General features: G+C 38.4%; 1 protein-coding gene across 2 annotated transcripts in view; it reads left to right on the forward strand.

Annotated features, from left to right (window-relative positions):
• Nucleotides 1-542: 542 nt before the first annotated feature.
• Nucleotides 543-27,617, forward strand: part of LOC140820242 (uncharacterized) — a 47,219-nt gene continuing 20,144 nt past the window's right edge. Inside the window, exons 1-3 of one of the 2 annotated variants that reach the window (XM_073180579.1) lie at nt 543-1,895; nt 1,982-2,049; nt 10,292-12,078. In XM_073180579.1, coding sequence (XP_073036680.1) covers nt 11,343-12,078 — 736 coding nt within the window. In that variant the 5' untranslated portion in view covers nt 543-1,895; nt 1,982-2,049; nt 10,292-11,342. Of the gene's footprint in view, nt 2,050-10,291; nt 12,079-27,617 lie in introns of both variants that reach the window. The other variant, XM_073180578.1, reaches the window with a different exon arrangement.

A 27,617-nucleotide genomic window follows, 5' to 3' on the forward strand; every position in this document is an offset into this window, starting at 1 on the left:
AAGCAGAGGTATAACGTTGCTCTGATACCAAATGTTAGAATTTTTATCAAAATCATGTTTCTACATGTATATAAACATGATATATAATATGCGGAAGCTTAAATCGAGTGTTACCTCCGGCCATTGAAAATTTTGATTTCTCGGCTTTTCCTCTCGGTTGAAGCCTTCTAAGCACTGCACGCTCTCTTTAGATGGTGTATATTTCTTATGAAGTGTGTGTGCTTAGCGACCTCAATCATTGCTATCTATAGGCATCTCAGACCATCAACGAGAAATTCTGGGAGCATTATTTTCAAATGAATAATCGTGTACGCATCTCAGTTTCTGAAGTTGAGTCAGCGTACGCAATTTTTCGTCAAAAATTGTAGGCTTCTTGGCCGTTTCCAACTCCTACACGGTACATCTTCCTTTCTGATATGAGCCATTTTACTTGCATATATTTTTATTGACTCTTCAATCAAGTCATAATATGATTTTTAAACATCACATGATCATGGTTTGATAGCCAAAAACTGAAATTTTTGACAGCACCAATATTATTGAAAATTCTACACAGATTTTGTTCCACGTTGTGCTTCACGGTTGTGCATGGTTTTAGTGATTGCAGGGGTTGGCTCACGTCCAGGCTTTCCAGGCTACATCTAGGATTGATATAGAGTGTATTAAGAAGGGATTTGACCATTGGTGAAAGCCTCTTTTCCCCCCAGCAACTCGAATGGCAGCAACACTTCCCTTAGTGTCATATTGAGTTTCGAATTTGCAGCTTGCTGTCAAGTGGGATGAATCTGATCTTGGCTGCCCCAGGGGCTATAGCCATGGATGGAACATCTCCTTATGATGTCTAAGATGTGACCAAGTTGGCCTTTAAAGGCTTGGTCCATGGTTGCATCGGTTTTCAAATCAAAGAACAAAAACAGCCCCTTCGCCCCTTTGAATTCTGCATGTATCCCTCGGTTTTGGGTGGTTTGGGATGGACTTCGGTTGGCATCTGGCCCTTAGCCCTGGTTCACACCATACCCCTTGATGTCTAGATTGTGCCATGGTCAACCAAATGGCCACTGGAAAGGTCCATGACAGCAAACGAAGCGAAACTCCCCAAGCGTGCAGATTACATTCTCGGCTAGGAGTGTGGTCGTGTTTCTGGTGTGGTTCGGATTGTGGCTGGCCTAGGCCCCTTAGCCATGGTTCAAATCATTCCTTAGGACGTTGGTAAGAGGTTCTGGTCGGTGGTTCAAGCCCCAATGGCCATTAGCCTCGCAAACGACGCAAGCAAACACAAGCGCTGCAGCTGTAATTCTGGACAGCAAGTTTTCACGTTGGTTCGGAGGCTCGTTTGAGTTCCTGGTCGGTTTTAAGCCTATGGCCTTGGACCAAACAGCACTTCATCAAGTTGGGAAGGCCATGTTCTTGGCCGTTTGTGATTCGGATCATTTTAGAGGTCGTACGAGAATTTACGGTGAAATGTGCCAAAATGACTCTCGAAAGAGCGTTTCATGTTTTTCACCTCCGTTCACTAAATTTCGAGTACTGTAAATTTAGGAGCATTATTTCATCATTTTAGGCGTATTTTAATCATGACTAAATGATGGTTCGATGTCGGTTCGGGCTTGTACGGATTCACGATTAAATACGAAGTCGTTAGGCGTAATTGTCTCAGTTTTTGGATTCAATTACAAAGTTTGGTAAAGTTAAATCATTTGCATATTTTTCATGTTAGATTTAAGTTGCAACAAGCCTGGGAGCGATCCAACCCAATTAGTAAAATTATTACAGGATATTTAATGATGTTATTTAATTATATTACGTGCAAAATATTCATTTTTGAGATTTATGTGATATTGCTTGTGGTCAAATACTATCATGGGATTATTACTTCACCCGGTCGCCAGTTACCGGTCAGTTCAGTTTGGTAACACCCGGTCTCCAGTTACCGGTCAGTTCAGTTTGGTACCACCCGGTCGCCAGTTACCGGTCAGTTCAGTTCAGTTCAGGGGTCACTTGCGTAGACCATAATCTCGCTAGAAAATTTTACAAGCTATTTCATTACAGGTGTGGGGACCCGGATGCTAATCATCTTTTTAAACATGATTGGGACTAATTAATCAAGTATAATAAACAGGGTCTAATTTTTTTCTTTAAAATGCGGAAGGTAATGGAATCAAACTCCTATACATATCAGTATAAAAGTATAAATCTGGTAAAATATACAAACATACATACTCAGGTTCAACAACTACTATCAAGTGTTTAAACCCTAGCTCTAGTCCAAGTCCGGTATCACCACTCTAATCTCGATCTGTCTTCACCTCTGTGACCCTGTACCTGTCCCACCTGTTGCCATGCACACATACAAACAAGACAACAGCCGGATAACTCCGGTGAGATATAAATATCCCAGTATAAACAATGTATTACATGCAATCATACACAACATATATAAAAGCATAAACAAACATTGAAACATGTATCTAATCTGACTACATGAATCAATGACTCGTGATCTAATCTTATCTTATCTCAAATCTAGGGATCCCAATCTAAATTTAGACTTTGGTATACTGTATCGAGTGTCTACATTAAGCGTCGATCTACATTTAAGCGCGTCGATACACCATGAGTCTAGAGTCTTATCGGTTCTGAAAGAAGACTCGGCTGTTCTGCCCTAGCTAGGCTGTTCTGCCCTAGACTCGGACTCTGACTCTGTTCTAAGTCAATACATTAACAAATCAATCTGATAATCTGCAAATATCAATGCAATAAAATAAAGTATGTGATTTAGGGAAACTAAAGTGAAACCTACTTGATTTGTGCAATCCCGAATCAACATTTATTTATACCTTTCTTGCTGTCGTTCTGATACAATCAAAGTCTTGATTTAAAGTCTGTCACTGATCAATCTGGCAATAACAATATTAATATTCTGTATCAATATTCTAATCAAATCACAACATCTCTGTTTTATCAAAATCTGACGGTACAACCGTACAATCTTGTGATACTGATAATACTATATCAGTCTATATCAATTCCACACATTTACAATCAACCACGGTACAAATCTGATATCAATTCTAGTCAATTTCATTCTGAAATTCATAACAATTCCATATGATATCCGTTTCTTAATCTGACTTCGATTCTACGTTGTCTAACATGTCAAGAACAACATATATGACGTGTATTCAATTCTAACAACATCATATTTTCAAAACATGTCAAAAGTAGTAAACCTTACGTCCAGTAGTAGCCTGCGTTGCTAGGAACACGGTGCCGTACTCGGATTCAAGTTTGAACCGACGGATTGATCATAAATCGGATTATAAAATCCAAAAGCACTTTTTCCCCAAAGCTCTCGATTTTATTCTGAGATTTCTGAAGAATTATTACATGTATATATATATATATATATATATATATACACGAACATGCATAAAGCCAAGTGGCCCATTTCCGTGCAGCATGCCGCGCGCATATGCGCCACTCTTCTCGCGCATATGCGCCGATCCTTCTGGACAGGTCGCGCATATGCGCGACTTATCTCGCGCATATGTGCCGAGATGTTCGGCCGAACATCTTGAGATGTTCGGTTGAACATCTTTGCTCATAATGTAACGATGCCCGTCTTCTTCATTCAAGTTTATATAACCTCAATCATGTCAATTGATCAATAATTCATTCCAGATTAATCTTAAATTACGGTAATTATACCCAAATCATTTCATATTACGGTAATTAGATTCTTGGGCCTTACATTTCTCCCCCTCTTAGATCTGAGTTCGTCTTCGAACTCACAAGCATTTCATTCGTATCACCCAGGAGTATATATACAAAACTGTATAATAAATTACATCATCGAAATAACTCTGGGAATTCTTGTCTCATATCTGATTCGGTCTCCCAGGTTGCTTCTTCTACACCATGACGAGTCCATTGAACTTTTACAAGTGGAATCATCTTCGTTCTGAGTTGTTTTTCTTTGCGATCAATAATCTGAATCGGTTTTTCAACATAACTCAGAGATTCATCAAGCTCGGCTTCGTCTGGTTGAATAGCATGTGAAGCATCAGGAAGGTACTTCCTTAATAACGATACATGAAAGACATCATGTATCCCAGATAATGAAGGCGGTAAGGCGAGTCGATAGGCACGATCTCCTATCTTCTCGAGAATTTCATAAGGCCCAATATATCGTGGAGACAGCTTCCCTTTCTTGCCAAATCTGACAACTCCTCTGAAAGGTGAAATCTTCAAAAATACTCGGTCTCCTACATCAAATACCAACGGTCTACGTCGAACATTGGCATATTTGGCCTGTCTATCTTGTGCTGCCTTCATTTTCTTTTGAATTAGCTTCACTTTTTCTGTCATATCTCTGATCATATCTGGTCCAATTTCAGGAACTTCAGAGATATCATCCCAATATAGAGGGGATCTACACTTCTTTCCGTACAACGCTTCAAATGGTGCCATCTCAATACTCGTCTGATAGTTGTTGTTGTACGAAAACTCACAAAGCGGCAATGCATCTTGCCAAGTAGTGCTAAAATCTAGCACTACTGCTCTCAGCATATCCTCCAGTGTCTAGATGGTCCGCTCTGACTGTCCGTCTGTCTGTGGATGATATGCGGTACTCAGATGTAACTTCGTACCGAGAGCCTGCTGCAAACTCTGCCAGAAGTGCGAAGTAAATCGAGGATCACGATCTGATACAATCGACTTCGGCACTCCATGCAATCTAACCACTTCTCTGACATAGATCTCTGCCATCTGGTCAAATCTGTACGTCATCTTGTACGGTATAACACATGCGGATTTGGTCAATCTGTCGATCACGACCCAAATCGCATCACAACCTCGGGAGGAACGCGGCAATTGCGTCACAAAGTCAATGGAAATGTGATCCCATTTCCATTCAGGAATGGACAAACTCTGTAATAAACCTCCTGGTTTCTTTCTTTCTGCTTTCACCTGTTGGCAATTTAGACATTTGGAAAAAAATTCTGCAATATCATTCTTCATTTGTTTCCACCAGAACTGTCCTTTCAAATCATTGTACATCTTTCTGCCACCAGGATGAATACTAAATCGACTGTTGTGCGTTTCTGGCAATATCTGTCGTCTCAAATCTGAAACATCTGGCACAACTAGACGATTATTCACGTACAAACGTTATCACGTACCTGATACTCTGATCGATGTCCTGTTCTAACCATTGATATTGATTTCTGTACATTCTGATCAACCTTCTGAGCTGCCTTAATTTTCATAATCAGCTCTGGTTCTACTTGCACCGTATAAAGTCTCAACGGTATATAATCTGTTTCAAATTCTAATCCAGACAAACAGCAGTCTTCTATCATATTTGAAACACCAATCGTTGACAAGGATAAAGAACATAACTTTCGACTTAGTGCATCAGCTGCTGCATTAGACTTCCCTGGATAGTATTTGATTTCACAATCAAAATCTTTAAGCAAATCAAGCCATCTTCGCTGTCTCATATTCAATTCAGATTGTGAAAACAGATATTTCAAACTCTTATGATCAGAATATATCTCAAACTTCTCCCCGTAAAGGTAATGTCGCCATATCTTTAATGCAAAGACAATGGCTGCCAATTCTAAGTCATGAATTGGATAACGAGTTTCATGTGGTTTAAGCTGTCTTGAGGCATAGGCAAAAACATGCCCTTGTTGCATCAGCACACATCCCAACCCTCTGTGAGAAGCGTCGCAATAAACCACAAAATCACCAGTACCGGATGGAATAGTCAACACTGGTGCACTGGTCAATCTCTTCTTCAATTCCAGAAAACTGGTCTCACATTCTTCAGACCAAACAAATGGAGCATTTTTCTGAGTTAGCTGAGTAATTGGTTTAGCTATACTCGAGAAATCTTTAATGAAACGACGGTAATATCCCGCTAAACCCATGAAACTGCGAATTTCAGGCACTGATGTCGGTCTTGGCCAAGAAATCACGGCTTCCACTTTACAAGGATCAACTGATATACCATCTCCAGATATAATATGACCCAGAAATACTACCTGTCTTAGCCAAAACTCACATTTCGACAGTTTAGCATATAATTTCTCAGCTCTTAAAATTCGCAACACAGTTCTTAAATGCTCAGTATGCTCACTCATATTCTTTGAATAAATCAATATATCATCGATGAAAATAATCACAAATTCATCGAGATATTTCTGGAATACACGGTTCATCAATCCCATGAATACAGCTGGAGCATTCGTCAGACCAAACGGCATGACAATAAATTCATAGTGTCCATACCTGGTTCTAAATGCCGTCTTTGAGATATCAGAATCTCTGACTCTCAGCTGATGATATCCCGATCTTAAATCAATCTTGGAATATATTGAAGAACCCTGCAACTGATCGAATAAATCGTCAATACGAGGCAAAGGATATTTATTCTTTATCGTTGCCTTGTTCAGTTGCCGATAGTCGATGCAGAGTCTCATCGAACCATCTTTCTTTCTTACGAATAATACTGGAGCACCCCAAGGAGACACACTCGGTCTGATGTACCCCTTGGCCAGTAAATCTTCAAGCTGGTCTTTCAATTCTTTCAATTCAACTGGTGCCATTCTGTACGGAGCTCTAGAAATCGGTACTGTACCTGGCATCAGTTCAATGCTGAAGTCTATCTCTCTAACTGGAGGTAATCCCGGGATCTCTTCTGGGAAGACATCAGCAAATTCACGTACCACTGGCAGATCTGTCAATGCTGGACTCGACTTCAGTAAATCTACTGAATATACAAGGAATCCTTCTGCTCCTGTTTGTAACAATCGAGTCATAGATAATACGGATACTAAAGTAATTCTCGATCTAGAACCCTTCCAATAAAATTTCCACTCCTCAGCCATATCTGGTCTGAATCTTACTATCTTGTGGAAACAATCAACTGTTGCTCTGTACTTGGTTAGCATGTCTATACCGATAATACAATCAAAATCGGACAATCCAAGTACGATGCAATCTAATTCAATCTCATGCCCGTCATACTGTAGTATACAATGGTTAACCGAATTTACGGATATCAAACCCATCCCCAACGGAGAAGAGACAGACACTACAGTAGCTAAAGACTCTACAGGCAATGCATGACTTAATGCAAATCGTTCAGAAATAAATGTGTGTGAAGCACCGGTATCAATTAGTACGTAAGCAGAGTAACCACATAAAGCACAGTTACCTGCCACCACGTCATCTGGTGCTTCCTGGGCCTGCTCCTCTGTCAAAGCGAAGACTCTGGCCTGCTGTCTTGGAGGCTGCCCAACTGTCTGGCTTCCTCCTGGCCTCAGCTGTGACTGAGCTGGCGCTGGCTGAAATGTGTGAACAGCAGCAGATCGTCTCTCAGGCTGTGCTGCTGATCCTGATGACTCGGCCCCCTGTGATCTTTGGGCACCTCTCTGTGGACACACTTTAGCAAAGTGTCCCGGCTGTTTACAGAAGTTGCAACTACCAGTCACTCCCTGGCATTGCTCGGTTGCATGTCTTCCTCCGCAAGTCTTGCAGTAAACTCCAGTGTAACTCTGGCTCAGTCTGGAACCACCGGAGCTGGAAGAACTACTCCCCGATTTCTTGAATTGCTTTCCCTTAGCTTTCAAAAATTCCTTCTTTCCTCCACTACTGCTGCCGCTCTCAAACCTGGGAGGTGTCTGCTGTGGTCTCGGTGCTGGAGGCACAAATTAAGCCCCTTTATGTCTCATCAGACCGGCTTCTGCTCCCTTGGCTCTGTTCAGGGCATCAGTAAAATTATCCGGTCGCCCTGTGTTCACCAATGTGAAAATGTCGGGGTTCAGGCCATTGATGAACTGGTCAGCAGTAGCTTCTTCACTGTCAGCCACATGTGGAGCAAATTTCAGCAAGGAGGAGAACTTGGACACGTATTCTTCTATGTTCATCGGTCCTTGCTTAAGGTTGGCAAACTCCGCCCCCTTGTCCTTCCGGTACGACATTGGAAAGAAACGTTGGTAGAATTCAGTTCTAAATATATTCAAAGTAATCATCGTACCTCTATGCTCCATGGCTCTCTTCCTCGTAATCCACCAGTCCTTGGCAACGTCGTGTAACTGGTGTCCAATCAATTTCACCCTCTTCTCATCTGTATACTCCAAGGATTCGAACAGCATCTCTATATCATCGAGCCAACTCTCACACTCCACAGCGTTCTCTGTGCCTTTCAAGGTCGGCGGATGAAACGACTGAAATCGTTTCAGTAACGTTTCCATTGGAGTCGGAGTGACATCCATTGGAGGATTGGATGTACTTCCCTGTTCTGGTACTCGTCTCGGAGGCATATCTAATAATCAAATAGATTAGTAACAAATACAACAATTCTGTTTCAACCCTCCTCTGGTCATCTTACTGTTGATCTAGAATCAGTACTGATCCAATCTCAATAAAAAATATTACTATATCAATCAGATAAAGAAGTAACATGTAATAAAGCAGTAAGACATGCTAGCATTCAAAAGCAGGAAAGAAAACATCAATCTACCCCGCTCACTAATCTCTTCTATCTCAATCTAAAGGATCTATCGCTCTGATACCACCTGTTGTGGGGACCCGGACGCTAATCATCTTTTTAAACATGATTGGGACTAATTAATCAAGTATAATAAACAGGGTCTAATTTTTTTCTTTAAAATGCGGAAGGTAATGGAATCAAACTCCTATACATATCAGTATAAAAGTATAAATCTGGTAAAATATACAAACATACATACTCAGGTTCAACAACTACTCTCAAGTGTTTAAACCCTAGCTCTAGTCCAAGTCCGGTATCACCACTCTAATCTCGATCTTTCTTCACCTCTGTGACCCTGTACCTGTCCCACCTGTTGCCATGCACACATACAAAAAAGACAACAGCCGGATAACTCCGGTGAGATATAAATATCCCAGTATAAACAATGTATTACATGCAATCATACACAACATATATAAAAGCATAAACAAACATTGAAACATGTATCTAATCTGACTACATGAATCAATGACTCGTGATCTAATCTTATCTTATCTCAAATCTAGGGATCCCAATCTAAATTTAGACTTTGGTATACTGTATCGAGTGTCTACATTAAACGTCGATCTAAATTTAAGCGCGTCGATACACCATGAGTCTAGAGTCTTATCGGTTCTGAAAGAAGACTCGGCTGTTCTGCCCTAGCTAGGCTGTTCTGCCCTAGACTCGGACTCTGACTCTGTTCTAAGTCAATACATTAACAAATCAATCTGATAATCTGCAAATATAAATGCAATAAAATAAAGTATGTGATTTAGGGAAACTCAAGTCAAACCTACTTGAGTTGTGCAATCCCGAATCAACATTTATTTATACCTTTCTTGCTGTCGTTCTGATACATTCAAAGTCTTGATTTAAAGTCTGTCACTGATCAATCTGGCAATAACAATATTAATATTCTGTATCAATATTCTAATCAAATCACAACATCTCTGTTTTATCAAATTCTGACGGTACAACCGTACAATCTTGCGATACTGATAATACTATATCAGTCTATATCAATTCCACACATTTACAATCAACCACGGTACAAATCTGATATCAATTCTAGTCAATTTCATTCTGAAATTCATAACAATTCCATATGATATCCGTTTCTTAATCTGACTTCGATTCTACGTTGTCTAACATGTCAAGAACAACATATATGACGTGTATTCAATTCTAACAACATCATATTTTCAAAACATGTCAAAACGTAGTAAAACTTACGTCCAGTAGTAGCCTGCGTTGCTAGGAACACGGTGCCGTACTCGGATTCAAGTTTGAACCGACGGATTGATCATAAATCGGATTATAAAATCCAAAAGCACATATTTTCAAAACATGTCAAAGCTCTCGATTTTATTCTGAGATTTCTGAAGAATTATTACGTGTATATATATATATACACGAACATGCATAAAGCCAAGTGGCCCATTTCCGTGCAGCATGCCGCGCGCATATGCGCCACTCTTCTCGCGCATATGCGCCGATCCTTCTGGACAGGTCGCGCATATGCGCGACTTATCTCGCGCATATGCACCGAGATGTTCGGCCGAACATCTTGAGATGTTCGGTTGAACATCTTCGCTCATAATGTAACGATGTCCGTCTTCTTCATTCAAGTTTATATAACCTCAATCATGTCAATTGATCAATAATTCATTCCAGATTAATCTTAAATTACGGTAATTATACCCAAATCATTTCAGATTACGGTAATTAGATTCTTGGGCCTTACAACAGGGCTCCAAGGAGCAAACATTTCAATTATGATATTTTCATTTCAGTTATGCACGTATTATAGTTACTCATGAAATGATATTTTACGTTACACCTCATGACATGATATTTTCACTTGCACGCGATTTTATTATTTATTTACTCGTTATTTACGATATATGCATGCTGAGTCTTTAGACTCACTAGACTTGATTGTTGTAGGTACTGATGATGTCGGGACCGAGGACGGAGAACAGTGAGCTAGCTTGGGTCGACAGTAGTGGAACCCGAGGACCTCATTTTTAGCATTTATTATTTTCCGAATTCAATTTTTATCTGTTGATGGATTATTTGAAATCGATACTTTGCAAACATTAAATTATTCCGCTGATATTTTGAATATTAATCTTTATTTATCAGTTTATCTTATGAATGAGACATTTTAATTATTTAAAAAGAAGTTTTTTAATTTTTCCGCAAATTTTTAAACACGAATTTCGGGCCTTCACAGTTGGCATCAGAGCCTATGTTCCTGTAAAGGGTTGTACTACTACTGACCACGAGAAGCTCACGAAGTCACGTCTCGGCCTGTAAGTTTTAAATTTACGTATTTTATTTAAAGTATGAATTATTTTATCAGCATGCCTTCATGAAATATTTTACGTTCAGATTTTATTATGCAGTGTTTATTTAAATTTAAAATAAATTATGGAATTATGCATGTTAATTACATATGGGTTTTTTATGGAATAGTATGCCCCCTAGACGCCAGGTTGGATGCCCGAGAGGTGGCGGTGAGCACCGTCATGAGGACGGCGAGGATCAGAGGCAAGAGAGGCAGGGACCTCCACCCCCTCCACCTGATATGAATGCCCAGATGCTAGCTGGGATGAATAGGTTCTTCGCACAGTTTGCAGGGAACAATGCGCCAGCTGCCAGGCCGACGGAGCCTGAGGCTCTATGTGAGAGGTCCATGAGGATGAGACAAAGGAGTTCACCGGAACGACAGATCCCCTGTTTGCCGAGGACTGGATTAAGTCCTTCGAGGTTATTTTCGAGTTCATGAGGCTTGGAGATGAAGACAGGGTTTGTTGTGCGACCTATTTGTTTGGAGGAGATGCCCGCTTGTGGTGGGAAGGAGCATCTAAAACCCTGGACTTGGCTACCTGAGCTGGACGCGATTTACGGAGGTATTTTACTACAAATATTTTCTGAGGAGGTGCGTTCCACGTTGACTACAGAGTTCATGACCATGAGGCAGGGAGATTCGACTGTTACAGACTTCATTCGGAAGTTTGAGAGGGGCTGCCATTTTGTGCCCCTTATTGCAAATGATGCGGGTGCCAAGCTGAGGCATTTTCTAAATGGCCTGCGACCGATCTTACGGCGAGATGTTAGGGTAGGTGGTCCTACTACATATGATGTTGCTATCTCCAGAGCTCTAACGGCAAAGCAGGATCAGCTTGACATTGAGAGAGGCCGTCAAGGGAAGCGACCATTTCAGGCACCACACCGTCCTCCTCCTCCTCCTCAGCAGCAGCAGAATAAGAGGCCTTTCCACGGCCCACCCGGAAATCGCGGTCAGCAGCTGCAGCGGGGACGCGCAGTCCCTAAGACCTTTGAGCACCCAGTCTGTCCCAAGTGCACTCGCCGCCATGCTGGAGTATGTATGTATGGCTCAGGGAAGTGTTACAAGTGTGGTAGCCCAGACCACGTGCTGACGCAGTGCCCTCAGAGGAACCTGCCTACCCAAGGCAGGGTGTTTTCTCTCCATGCAGCGGAGACGAACCCGGAGACCATGATTTTGACAGGTACCTTTAAGCTTTAAATTAATATTTGAATTTCAATGTTTCGGAAAACAGGATTAAGATTTTGAACTTAGAAATTTCGATAGGATTACATGCTCTACTCAATATTGTTTTGGGGAAACTAGGCTAGAAGAACTGTGACCTTCGCATGTCTATAAGTTAGTCCTTGTAACTATTGGGTTAGCATGATATTCCAACCTTTCAGGGAGAATTTTTATAGCTCGTTCCGCTACGAAAGCCTTGATAGATTCAGGGGCTACCCATTCGTTCACCTCAGAGGTCTTTGCGAATTTCCTCAAAATTAAGACCATCGGGCTTGATACAGCGTTTTCATTGGTATTACCCTCTGGAGACGAGATGACAGCTACGAATGTGATCCGAGACATAGACCTCGAGCTCCATGGAAATCATGTTTATGCGGATCTTATTGTATTGCCGACGCCGGAGTTTTTACATCAATCTGGGAATGGATTGGCTACTGAGGAACAGAGTTTTGATCGACTACCAGCGGAGATCTGTTCTAGTCCGACCGCCAGGGATGGAGCAATTCCTATTTGAACCAGACATGTACTTTCCTTTATCGCGCATTATACCTTGTGTCTAGGCTAGGAAGCTCATGCGTAAAGGGTTTCTGGCATTTTTAACGACTTTCATATCAGTTCCCGAGGCACCCAGTCAGTCAGCCTCAGATGTCCCATTTGTCAGGGATTTCATAGACGTTTTTCCAGATGACGTCTCTGGTTTGCCACTGTGTGAGAGGTGGAATTTTTTATTGAGCTTATGCCGGTACCGCACCGATATCAAAAACACCGTACCGATTAGCACCGACAGAGATGGCAGAACTCAACAAGCAGATCAGGAACTTCTTGACAAGGAGTTCATCCGCCCAAGTTGTTCACCATGGGGGGCGCCAGTTTTGTTTGTGAAGAAGAAGGATGGCTCGATGAGGCTCTGCATTGACTACCGGGAATTGAACATGGTTACAGTGAAAAACAAATACCCACTCCCGCGGATTGAGGATTTATTTGATCAGTTGCAGGGAGCTTCAGTATTCTCCAAGATTGATCTGCGTTCTAGTTATCACCAGTTGAGGGTGAAAGACGCCGATGTTTCGAAAACTGCTTTCAAGACTCGTTATGGCCACTACGAGTTCCTTGTGATGCCATTTGATTTGACGAATGCGCCAGCGATCTTCATGGATCTCATGAATCGCGAATTTCAGCCGTATCTTGATCCGTTCGTGATAGTATTCATAGACGACATTCTTGTCTACTCAAAGAATCACGAGGATCACAGCAGACACCTGACCACAGTGTTGCAGACCTTGTAGAAGCACAAGTTATTCGCCAAGTTCAGTAAGTGCGAATTCTGGTTAGAGAAGGTGGCATTCTTAGACCACATTGTTTCTAGCAGCGGTATTGAGGTAGACCCAGCAAAAGTTACAGGAGTCAGAGATTGGGTTGTGCCGCAGAATGCATCTGAGATCCGCAGTTTTCTTGGGTTAGCAAGATATTATCGGAAATTCATTCAGGGATGCTCCTCTATCGCAGTTCCACTTACATCGTTGACAAAGAATAATGTGAAGTTTGTGTCGAGCGATGAGTGTCAGAAGAGCTTCGATACGTTGAAGCAAGCTCTTATTTTAGCACCAGTTTTGGCCATGCCATCAGGGCCGGGCGATTTTGTCTTGTATACCGATGCTTCGAAGCTCGGTCTTGGCGCTGTATTGATGCAGCATGGGAAGGTGATAGCGTATGCTTCTCGACAGTTGAAAATTCATGAGAAGAATTACCCCACCCATGATCTAGAGTTGGCCGCCGTAGTTTTTGCCTTGAAGTTTTGGAGACATTATTTGTATGGAGAGAAGTTCCAGATCTTTACCGACCATAAGAGCCTCAAGTACTTCTTTACGCAGAAAGAGCTGAACATGCGTCAGAGACGTTGGTTGGAGCTTGTTAAGGATTATGACTGTGACATTAGCTACCACCCGAGAAAAGCTAATGTAGTTGCCGATGCTTTGAGCCGGAAAGTCGCAGTGATGGCTCCACTAGCGATTTCGAGACCTCTTCAGTCTGAGATACAGATGTTCGAGCTAGAGACTTATCCTCGAGATAGAGTTCCCCGTCTATCTACCTTGACTATTCAGTCTTCCCTTCTGGACCGTATTCGCAGTGTTCAGTTAGCAGATGAGCAGTTGGACAAGTGTAAGAAGAGAGATGAGGCCAAGGGCAGTGTGTTGTATTCAGTCAGCGACGGTATAGTGAGATACCGAGACAGGATGTGGGTTCCTAGCAGTGATACTATCCGAGCAGATATTATATCAGAGGCCCACATGTCGCCGTACTCTATTCATCCAGGGAGTACGAAGATGTACAGAGATCTGCAGTTATTGTATTGGTGGCCCGGAATGAAGAAAGACATCAGACGTTTTGTATCCGAGTGTCTGACATGTCAGCTTGTGAAAGCAGAGCATCAGACACCAGCAGGTATGCTCAAGCCCTTCCTATTCCCGAGTGGAAGTGGGAGAATGTTATCATGAATTTTGTTGTCGGTTTGCCGAATTAAGTCAGAGGATCGAATGCTATATGGGTGATTGTTGATCGTCTTACCAAATCAGCGCACTTCTTGCCGATTAAGACGACTTTCACCATGCTTCAGTATGCAGAATTGTATATCCGTGAGATAGTCAGACTTCATGGTATTCCCTTTTCGATAGTATCTAACCGAGATCTTAGATTCACTTCCTCCTTTTGCATTCAGCGATGGGTACGAAGTTTTTTTTTAGCACAGCTTTCCACCCTCAGACAGATGGTCAGTCAGAGAGAGTTATCCAGATTTTGTAGGATCTTCTCCGTGCTTGCGTCATTGATTTCTCAGGGAGTTGGGAGTCGAAGCTGCCATTGGTAGAGTTCACCTATAACAACAATTTTCATTCGTCTATAGGTATGGCTCCGTATGAAGCATTGTATGGTCGTAAATGCAGATCGCCTATTCATTGGGATGAAGTAGGGGAAAGAGCAGAGTTGGGTCCGGAGATCATTCATCAGACCGCCGATGTAGTGGTCAAGATCCGTGATAGGATGAGAACTGCTCAGATTAGACAGAAGAGTTATGCAGATCAGCGAAGGAGAGATCTAGAGTTTGCAGTCGGCGAGCATGTCTTTGTGAAGATAGCACCTATGAAAGGTGTTATGAGATTTGGGAAGAAAGGGAAGCTGGTCCAATGAAATCAGCGAAGGAGAGATCTAGAGTTTGCAGTCGACGAGCATGTGTTTGTAAAGATAGCACCTATGAAAGGTGTTATGAGATTTGGGAAGAAAGGGAAGCTCAGTCCGAGATTCATTGGACCATTTGAGATCCTCGACAGGGTTGGGACGCTAGCTTATCGTGTTGCTCTTTCGCCGAATCAGGCCGGAGTACACAACGTGTTCCATGTCTCTTCGCTGAGGAAGTACATGTCAAATCCTTCGCATGTCCTGAATTTCGAACCGTTGCAGCTCACTTCGAACCTGTCTTATGAGGAGAGACCAGTGCAGATCCTCGACAGACAGGAGAAGAAACTTCGGAACAAACTGATTAAGCGAGTCAAAGTCAAGTGGCTTAACCATTCAGAGGAGGAAGCTACGTGGGAGTCTGAGCCAGAGATGAGGAGTCGGTATCCCGAGTTATTCGGTGAGTTTTAATTTCGAGGACGAAATTTCTTTTAAGAGGGGGAGAGTTGTCGAGCCCGATTACGTATAAGCCATGCATAATTACTATTATTTAAATTAAAGCGATTTTTTTTTATGAGTATTTAATTCATTATAAGTCATGATAATTGATTTTAAATCGTAGAAGTTTAGTTTTATATTTTTGGTTAAATATGTGAGGCCGGACCGGAGTTTGGAGATTTGAGATAAGATTAATAATAAGAAAAATTCCTAAATTTAATTTAAGCCAAGAAATAATTTATTTTAAAGATAAAGAATGTTTTAGGATTTTATTTAATTAATTAGACTTAAGTTATTAATTAATTATCTTATGTTCGATAGTTAATTAAATCTTAATTAAAAGGTGTAGTCAATTGAAATAAATTAATCTAGGCCTGATATACTCCAGAAATTATAACCTAACATTTAAAATGCAAGAATTAAGTAACATTTTTTACCTTCATTTTTATTAGATAATTTCGGCCACCCCTTAAGCAATTTAATTATGTTCAACTCTCCATTCTAGACTACCCTTCCATAACCTTCTTGGTATATTAACTCCCTCATTTTTGTTTATCACCTATAATTAATAATTTAAGCAATACCTCATCTTGCATTCTAGAAGCTCATTTCGGTCATCACTCAACACAATTCACGTGCAGCATTGTGGAGGGGACCATGGGATTGACAATCAACACATTCTTTGTACCTAGCATCTAAATGTATGACTTGACTTCTACATTTTTCCTTGTATCTTTCCCCCTTCATTCCTTAACACTCCCTACCCTTCCCTCATTCGAAAATATCAGTAAAATAGCAGAAAAACCGTGTGTGAGCAGCAGCATCATCGAGAGCTTCCAACAAGACAATAAGAAAAGAAAAAAAATCCGACTTCGTCGTGCCGTGTTCGTCTCGTTTGTTTGTTTTCTTCAAAACAAAATATCCAGGCATGTGTATGTTTTCCTTGACTCTTCAATCAAGTCATAATATGATTTTTAAACATTACATGATCATGGTTTTATAGCCAAAAACCGAAATTTTTGACAGCACCATTATTGAAAATTCTGCAACGATTTTGTTCCACCTTGTGCTTCACGGTTGTGCATGGTTTTAGTGATTGCAGGGGTTGGCTCACGTCCAGGATTTCCAGGATACATCTAGGATTGATATAGAGTGTATTAAGAAGGGATTTGACTATTGGTTAAAGCCTCTTTTCCCCCTAGCAACTCGAATGGCAGCAACACTTCCCTTAGTGTCATATTGAGTTTCGAATTTTCAGCTTGCTGTCAAGTGGGATGAATCTGATCTTGGCTGCCCCAGGGCCATAGACATGGTTAGAACATCTCCTTATCATGTCTAAGACGTGACCAAGTCGGCCTTCCAAGGCTTGGTCCATGGTTGCATCGGTTTTCAAATCAAAGAACAAAAACAGCCCCTTAGCTTCGCCCCTTTGAATTCTGCATGTGCAAGAAAAATTCCATACAACAACACCCATACGACAACGGTTTTTGTGCAAAACCGTTGTCTTTTGGGAATCAAAGACAACGGTTTTTTAAAACCGTTGTCTTTGAGGGGCCAAAGACAACGGTTTTAAACAACTGTTGTCTTTGGGGGGTCAAAGACAACGGTTTTAGGGTCAATGACAACGGTTCTATGAACCGTTGTCTATTAGCGTATTTTTTTGGAAAATAGACAACGGTTTTAAGAAAGTGTTGTCGAATAGCGTGGTTTTTGGACAAATAACAACGGTATGGGAAGACGTTGTCAAATTTAGCAACGGAATTTCAAACAGCCGTCGCTAAAATTAGCGACGGTTATTGACGGTTTGACAATAACCGTCGCTCAATTAAGATTAGTGACGGGTTTGAATAAACAGTCGCTAATTATATGAACTATTTTAAATCAAACCGTTGCATGTTTAAAATTAGCAACGGTTTAATTTTATCTGTCGCTAAATTTAGCAACGGTTTTTAAATCACCGTCGCAATATTTCGCGACGGTGTGAATTGCAACCATCACAAAATTAAAACATGCGACATTATTTCAAAACCTGTCGCTAAATTTCACGACGACGGTTTTATATACCATCGCAAATGCTACTTACCACAACAGGTAAAAACCGTTGTCGTTGAACAGACTTTCAACAACACCCTCAGTTACAACAGTTTTTAAAAGGCTACGACAACGGTTTGGGATGGACCTCGGTTGGCATATGGCCCTTAGTCCTAGTTCACACCATATCCCTTGATGTCTAGATTGTGCTATGGTCAACCAAATGGCCACTAGAAAGGTCCATGATAGCAAACGAAGCAAAACTCCCCAAGCGCGCAGATTACATTCTCGGCTAGGAGTGTGGTCGTGTTTCTGGTGTGGTTTGGATTGTGGCTGGCCTAGGCCCCTTAGCCATGGTTCAAATCATTCCTTAGGACATTGGTAAGAGGTTCTGGTCGGTGGTTCAAGAACCAATGGGCATTAGAATCGCAAACGACGCAAGCAAACACAAGCGCTGCAGCTGTAATATTCGAAAGCAAGTTTGCACGTTGGTTTGGAGGCTCGTTTGAGTTCCTGATCGGCTTTTAGCCTATGGCCTTGGACCGGACAACACTTCATCGAGCTGGGAAGGCTGTTTTTGGCCATTCGTGATTCGGATCATTTTAGAGGTTGTACGAGAATTTACGGTGCAATGTGCCAAAATGACTCTCGAAAGAGCGTTTCATGTTTTTGGCCTCCATTCACTAAATTTCAAGTACTGTAAATTTAGGAGCATTATTTCATCATTTTAGGCGTATTTTAATCATGACTAAGTGATGGTTCGGTGTCGGTTCGGGTTGGTACGGAGTCACCATTAAATAAGAAGTAGTTAGGCGTAATTGTCTCAGTTTTTGGATTCAATTACAAAGTTTGGTCAAGTTAAATCATTTGCATATTTTTCATGTTAGATTTAAGTCGCAGCGAGCCTGGGAGCGATCCAACCCAATTAGTAAAATTATTACAGGATATTTAATGATGTTATTTGTTGCGACTTTGATTGTTGCACTCCCAAGAGCAGGTTGTCCACAAGTAGTATAACTCGATGAGTTCGAATATCGTATCCACGAGGAAGCTAAGGTAATTACAAGTCCACTACAATGTCTTTTTATTTATTTTTTCTTTTAGTTATTTGAATCTTTAATTGGTAATTTTTACTTGTTCAAATTTTAATTTAAGTAGTTGAGATTAAAGGATCAACTCTTGGTATTTTAATAAAGTTAACATTAACGAACATTATTGAAATTCACTTAATAAAATGGTTCCAATATATTAAATAATCATATTTATATTATGTTATATATTGTTATCTCATAAGTATATAATATATACCAAAACTTATAAATGTGGTCAAGTATTTATTGTGCTATATATATTTGTAAACACTAAATCAAACAAACATTTAAATTTACTAATAAATTAATACTATGATATATTTATATATAGTAAATCAAGGTTCCCACTTTAAATGGTTAGTAAAACCGAACGAACATTTAAATGGTTCCAAAAATTTAATATTATAATATATTCATATATAATAAATCAAGGTATCCACTTTAAATGGTTGGTAATACCAAACTAACATTTAAATGGCTCCAAGAATTTAGTGTAATATATAGCAACAATAAATCAAAACTCTCATTTATAAGTAGGGTATAAAAATGCTTAAAGAAATAAATATAACATAAACAATAAATAATGATTAAATAATATAAAACATAGATTCTTAATTTTTAATAACTTTATTATCATGCCAAGAGTTTCACCTTATCATCTCAACTTTAGGAAGTTAGCTATTCATTATTCAAAGTGTAAAACTTTGAATATGAAATTAACATGCTAATTGTATTTAAATGAAGAAATAAAGAAAAAAATATAGAGAGGAATATTATGAACTCAAAGGTTTGTTCATAGAATGAGGGATAGTTCAATACATTACAATACACCCCTATTTATAGCCAAATTTGTGGAGACAACCACAAATAAAATATTATTTTTTTACACATAAGTCTTCATTGGTGTTCCAAGATATTATATTATATTACACATCACTTTTGAAAATCTTCATCTCCGAATTTGCTTCTTCACATAAAAAGAAACATGTGGATAATTAAGTTGTCTAGTTGTGGTATTTTTTTCAAACCATTTGACCAAGTAATTTGAGAGATATAGTCAAAATACTAGAGCATGGTAAAAATGCCACTCCTTTGGTAACTTTATTTGTTGCTTAATTTGATCCCAATTGTGAGAGGATTTTTATCTCATGATTGCCACCAATATTGTAGATATTAACATCAACTTTCTACAGGTCCAAGAATCATCTTAATCTCATTTGCAACGCCAAGTTTATTCTTGTTATATCGAACCTGTAAAAATTAGTAAAAACTTGTAATTACTTAACAACTTATATTTTATACAATTTATTATAAAACATATAATTTTTTTTTTTATTACAACTCACGCAGGGGAGGGGGATCGAACCCGGGGAGGGAGGCCAGCTAATCCAGCGGGTGAGACCATTGGCATAAAACATATAATATTTAAACATTTAATAAAACAAAAATTATATATTTATATTATAAAAAATTTAATTATTGTACATTTTTTATGTTTATCACAACTCCCAACCAGCTTATTGCTAGTCTCTAGCAATTTAAGAGTTAATAGCAATACAAAACATATTGATTAATTTAAATAGAAATGTAATCAGAACTATCTAAGTGTTTAAATTAAATTTGAAAAATGTCAAAGTTATATCAAGATCATCATAATTATAATTTATGATATAATTTGAGATGATCAATTCAAAGCTTATTTCAGGTAGTTAAATGTACACGGCCTTCAGAAATTCCTAGTAAGAGTCTCAACTCCATATCCTCACAGGTTAATAAATGTTTCAATTTATGACAATGATTTCTCTCATGGAGTTGGAATACAGAAAAATACTCAGAAAAATGGTTTACAGAATGCAGACAGACAAACGAGCCAAACTAATCAAAAGATAGAAAATCCATTGATTCAAAATCTAGTTGTTCTTATTATATATTTTTTTCCTGATTTTTTTTTTCATAACATCATGGAATCAGACTAAGTTTATGCTTCTTGACCACATATTTATTTAATTTGTACAATAAATTTATCTCTTTCTTTTTTTTTTTTATGAGAGATATATGGGTCGTAGCATATAACTTAAAAATTACATAGATCTTCAATATCTTTCTTTTTGTATTTTTCTCTTTTTTTTCAGGAAATATAATTTTTTTTTTTCAAAATAAGAACTCAAGATCTAAACAATAGATAGTCTCTCTCATGATCAATAAAGGCTCAAAAGCTGTTTTCTCAGTCCTCTCCACTCACTCACAACATATGTGTGAGTTTAAAATTTTAGGCACCATTATAAGGTATTGATGTCAACCGGGCAAATCGGGTAGTAGCCGGGTGTGCAATTTGCCAAGTCGGGTGCGTGGATATGCTTGCGATTGAATATTTTCCAGTGTAAGTTGCTAGTAATCCTGAAATCACGGAACGTTAGGGGGAGGGGGGGCGCCGAAAGTTATTCCGGCGTACCCACTCCGACGCTCAAGTCAGTAATGTACGCAAAGGAAAACTTTGAGGGTTAATCAGAATATTAGTGAGTGCTTGTGAGTAGGAAAAGAGAGGATACCCTTGTGAAATACCAACGGAGGGTATTTATAGATGCAGCTGGTAGATAACTTGCCCACAAAGTTCGGATGGTGGTCCATGATTCGGGGTCATGAGCCACGTTGCAAGGTAGTGGGCCACGTGCTAAGAGCTGACCTGGTCATGGAACATGGGAGAAAAGGGCTCCGTGATGTCCGGAAGACGTGGTGATCAGAAAGAGAATGTATCCCTATCTCGGGTGTTTTCCACCCGGGTGCCTCTGAGGTACTTCTTGGGCAGGGAAGTTTTTACCCCGGGTATTGGTTGGATACTCCCCGGGCGTTTTAAGATCCGGGATCCTTTTTCAACACCGGGTCGCTGAAGGTAATTGCACTTCGATATCTGTTCCCCGTTCTGATCTTGCCCGAGTTCGAGAACCTTCCGGGTCAGGGTCTTTACCCGGGCCCGGGTTCCCTTGGGGGCATCACCACCGAGCAGGCGAAAAGACAGGCGCAAATATCGAGATTTCATAAATCATATTTTTATAGTGATTAGAATATAAAAACTGACTTTTTTTCCAAATAAAAATTAAACATACTTAGATAGATTAATACATTTTCTAATTTAAATCTTTCAAATATGTAATGTATGATATTTTTGCAAAAATTACAAATATACAAGCAATAAACATGATTTTATTATAAAATATTTATATATATATATATATAATTTTTTTTAAAAATTTTTTCTCCCCCCAATCAGAATATGACATTGTCCCTAATGTCAAAATAACTATTAATAAGGAGTACATAATGAAAGAGATATCACCTGGAATTTTATTGAAGATAACAAACTGAAACAAACGCAAACCAATCCACAACTTTTGAATCAATGATTCAACTTTCTTTTCTAACTGTTTGATTGCGACCAATTGATCTTTGTTATCATCGGATCAGGCTTATGAACAAAAGCTTCCAAATCATCAATTAATTGGTCGAAAGTCGAAGCACAGATGAGCATCCGTCGTGAATTTTCTGAAATGAAATTCTGTTCGACAGCTTTATCAAGAAATGTCAACAAACTGTCATAATAATTATTGATATTCAACAAGCCCACAGGTTTATTATGCATATTAAGTTGTGCCCAAGAAACAGTATAAAATTTTTTTTTTCTAATGTACCAAAACCACCTGGTAGTGCGATAAAAGCATCAGAATTTTCAATCATTTGAGTGATTCTTTCATACATAGAAGAAACTTTTAATTCCTCCCCAACCATAACACCTGTAATATTTCCTTCGGCTAAAGTTGTTGGAATAATACCCAAAACCTGACTTCCTCAAAGATGAGCAGATGTTGAAACAGATGCCATTAACCCAATATTACCTCCCCCATATACCAAGTGAATTTTTCTCTCAGCCAATATCTTTCCAAGATTATTCGCTGCTTCTACAAACACTTCATTTTTTCCAGAACTCGACCCACAAAATACACAAATATTTTTCAATGTTTGTGTAGAGGATCCAGCCATGTTTTTACTTTCTTTTTTTGGTCTGCGAAAATAGAGAGAAAGATGAGAGATTTTATAGGGGTAATATGATATCATGACAAAATATGGTTCACAGCTGTAAACAGAATAAATAGTATAAACAATAATGACACACATGCATATAAACAGTAGTGTGATTGTGGCTCACAATTTTCCTCTGGTTTTACGTCTAGAAACGGCTTCAACGCCTTCTATGAGTCGAGGATATGCTTCCCATCCAATTTTCTTATAAATTGGCAAACAGGATCTTTTTTAGTCGGATTCCCAAGACTATGACGCTCATCTTGGAATTTTTTCCATAAACGGAGAAGTTCAATATGCACATGTCCACTAGAATGCGTCTCAAGAGTCAATAAGATGTTATCTAAAGACTCCTTACTCAGCCCATTCTTAATGAAACGAATTTTATCTTCTTTGTTATTAGAAACACATCCCAAAGATCTGCATCGTTTGTCACAAGTCCATCTTGCACACTTATGACAAAACCCTAAACTTTTGGCCCTTCATTTTTTAACATAGTACTTTTTCCTAATCCAGGCAAATATCGAATGAGCAATGATTGTGGAACTTCTCCTCCTAATCGGACCTTAGCTTCTATTACAAGACGAATATCTTCTGGAATTCCTTTTTGCATTAGCAATCTCAATCTTTCACACCTTCCTGCATAAATTTTTCTTAGAACATTTTCAAAAACAGAGGGAAAATATTTACAAATTTTTGAGAGAATTTCATCCATTTTGAAAAGAAAAGAAATGAATTTTTTTTATTTTTGTGTCAGCAATTGTGGGAAACTGATTTAACAGACTATGAGAGTCACGGAGTACCGTTATCCGACATTTAACCGGGAAAATAAAAAGATTAAGAAAACCTGAAATATAAAAAAAAAACAAACTTAAATGCAACACAAAATTAAAAAAATCAAGGATCAGAAAGGGAAATAAACTCTTCTTGAAAGATTTCATATTCTAAAAATGGTTTAAACCTTTGTCCATTTACTTTAAAAATATCACCATATTTAGGATTTTCAATATCCACAGCTCCATAAGTATACACATGCTTTACAACATATGAGTCTATCCATCTAGATCGTAATTTTCCTGGGAATATGTGAAGTCGAGAATTATAAAGCAAAACTTTTTTACCAATCTCAAAAGATTTTCTAAGAATTGTTTTATCATGAAATGATTTGATTTTTGCTTTATAAATCCTTGAATTCTCATACGCGTCATTTCTGAGTTCATCAAGTTCATTAAGTTGCAATTTACGCAATTTGTTGGCATCATCCATGCTTGAGTTTAAAGTTTTGATCGCCCAATAAGCTTTATGTTCCAATTCCACAGGCAAATGACAATGTTTTCCATAAACCAACCTATAGGGAGACATATTCAATGATGTTTTAAAAGCTGTTCGATATGCCCAAATTGCATCATTAAGTCGCAGAGACCAATCTTTTCTATTTGAGTTAACAGTTTTTTCCAAAATTTGCTTTATCTTCCTATTAGCTAATTCAACTTGTCCATTTGTTTGAGGATGATAAGGAGTAGTTACTTTATGAGTAATACCATATTTTTTCATTAATGAAGTAAATGGTTTATTAACAAAGTGAGTTCCCCCATCACTTATCATGGCTCGAGGAATTTCAAATCTACTAAAAATATTTTCTTATAAAAATTTTATGATGATTTTATGATCATTTGTTCGACATGGAATTGCCTCTATCCATTTGGAAACATAATCAACTGCAACTAAAATATACAAGTATCCAAACGACGGTGGGAAAGGTCCCATAAAATAAATTCCCCAACAGTCAAATATTTCAATTTCAATGATAGGATTCAAAGGCATCATGTTTCTTTTTGAAATCGCACCCAATTTTGACAATTTTCACAGATCTTGCAGATTTCGTGGGTGTCTTTAAACAAAGTGGGCCAATAAAATCCACACTGCAAGATTTTTGCAGCCGTTTTATTTGAAGAAAAATGTCCTCCGCATGCTTCTGAATGACAAATTTTAACGACACTACTTACCTCATTGTCGGGTATGCAACGTCGAAAAATTTGATCTGGACAATACTTGAACAGATACGGATCATCCCAATAAAAGTCTTTTACCTCATTCAAAATTTTTCTTTTATCTTAGGAACTCCATTGCGGTGGCATTTTTCCTGTCACAAGAAAATTTACTATGTTAGCAAACCAAGGTGTAGTAGTAACTGAAAATAGATGTTCATCAGGAAGATTATCGTTAATTGGTGTCATTTCACAAGATGATCCTGTTACTAATCTCGATAAATGATCGGCTACGACATTCTCGGTTCTTTTTTTATCTTTGATCACAATGTCAAATTCTTGGAGCAACAAAATCCATCGTATCAGTCGTGGCTTTGCATCCTGTTTGGTAATCAAATATCTAATAGCAGAATGATCAGTAAACACAATATTCGTTGATCCAATCAAATAAGAACGAAATTTATCTAATGCAAATATTACAGCAAGTAGTTCTTTTTCAGTTGTGAAGTAATTCATTTGAGCATTGTTTAAAGTTCTACTTGCATAATATATCACATAAGGCTTACCGTTTCTTTTTTGACCCAATACTCCACCAACTGCATAATCACTCGCATCGCACATGATTTCAAATGGTAAAGACCAATCAGGAGGTTGCATGATAGGATCTGATGTTAAATGTCGAATGATTTTATCAAAAGCATTTTGACATTCTTGAGTCCACTCAAATGCAGTGTCTTTTGTTAAGAGGATACAAATGAGATTAGAGATTAAACTAAGGTCCTTTATAAACCTCCTATAAAATCCATCATTTCCCAAAAATGAGCGAATTTCTTTAATAGTTTTTGGAGGGGTAAATTGGCAATGACATCAACTTTTGCTTTATCAACTTCAATTCCATGACATGACACGACATGTCCCAAAACAATTCCAGAAGTAATCATGTAATGACATTTTTCCCAATTTAAAATAAGACCTTTTTCCTCGCATCTTTTTAAAACTTTTTCTAAATTTTCAAGACAATTATCAAATGTATTCCCAAAGACAGTTAAATCATCCATGAAAATTTCCAAACAATTTTCAACCATGTCGCAAAAAATTCTTAGCATACATCTTTGAAATGTTGCTGGGGCATTGCATAATCCAAATGGCATCCTTCTAAATGCAAATGTTCCAAAAGGACATGTGAATGTAGTTTTATCTTGATCTTCGAGTGCAATGGGAATTTGATAATAACCTGAATATCCATCAAGAAAACGGTAGTATGGATGACCTGCTACTCTTTCTAAAATTTGATCTAAAAATGGTAATGGAAAATGATCTTTTCTAGTGGCGTCATTTAATTTTCTATAATAAATACACATCCGTCAACTAGATGGGACTCGACTTGTTAACAATTCACCTTTTTCATTTTTTTATCACTGTGATGCCAGATTTTTTTGGAACTACTTGTGTTGGGCTTACCCACTTACTATCAGAAATAGGGTAGATAATCACAACATCAAGTAGTTTGAGAACTTCAGTTTTCACAACATCTTTCATGTGTGGATTTAATCTCCTTTGTGGTTGTTGAGATGTTTTAGCATTTTCTTCTAAGTGAATTTTGTGAGTGCAAATTAGTGGATTAATGCCCTTAAGATCTTTTAGTGTCCAACCAATTGCATTTTTATGTCTTTTAAGCATATCAACTAATTTACCTTCTTGATTACTTGATAGTTTGGAAGAAATTACCATCGGATATGTTTCATCTTCTCCAAGAAATGCATACTTCAATTCTTCTGGCAAGGGTTTTAACTCCAATATGGGTGGTTCGTCTTTGTTCTCATATTTCGCCTCAAATTATTTTTCTGATCCTGGTAACGGGAGATACCTAATAAAATCATCAAGATCAATTTCAATATTTTCTTTAACAGTATCGATTGAACAAATATCTAATTGGTCACGAATACTCCCTTCTTGAATCTTTTCTTCCACAAGAGTTTCAATAAGATTTTCATCTTCACTTTCATCTCCTTTGTCATGTGGTTGCTTACAAAGATTAAACACATTAAGCTTCAAGGTCATGTTACCAAATGACAACTTCATTATTCCATTCCTGCAATTTATAAGAGCATTAGAAGTTGCTAAAAATGGACGACCTAAAATTATAGGAATTGCATTACAAGCTTCAATAGGTTGTGTATCTAAAACTATGAAATCGACATGATATATAAAGTTATCAACTTGGACCAACACATCTTCTACCATACCTCTTGGCACTTTAACAGATCTATCAACAAGTAAAAGTGTTACCGAAATAGGTTTTAACTCGCCTAGATTGAGTTTTTGATAAACTGAATATGGAATTAAATTCACACTAGCTCCAAGGTCAAACAATGCTTTTTTAACTTTTCGTTCTCCAATAATACAAGAAATAGTAGGACAACCTGGGTCTTTGTATTTCAAAGTATTATTATTTTGAATTATTGCACTTACTTGTTCGGCTAAAAATGCTTTCTTTTTCACATTCAATTTTCTTTTCACAGTGCACAAGTCTTTCAAAAATTTGGCATATGATGGTACCTGTTTTATTGCATCTAATAAAGGAATATTAACTTTTACATGTTTAAAAATATCATATATATCAGAATTCAAATTTGAATTTTTTGTAT

This window comes from Primulina eburnea, chromosome 18 (genome assembly GCF_022965805.1).
Source record: "Primulina eburnea isolate SZY01 chromosome 18, ASM2296580v1, whole genome shotgun sequence".
In the NCBI taxonomy this organism is placed as follows: domain Eukaryota; kingdom Viridiplantae; phylum Streptophyta; class Magnoliopsida; order Lamiales; family Gesneriaceae; genus Primulina; species Primulina eburnea.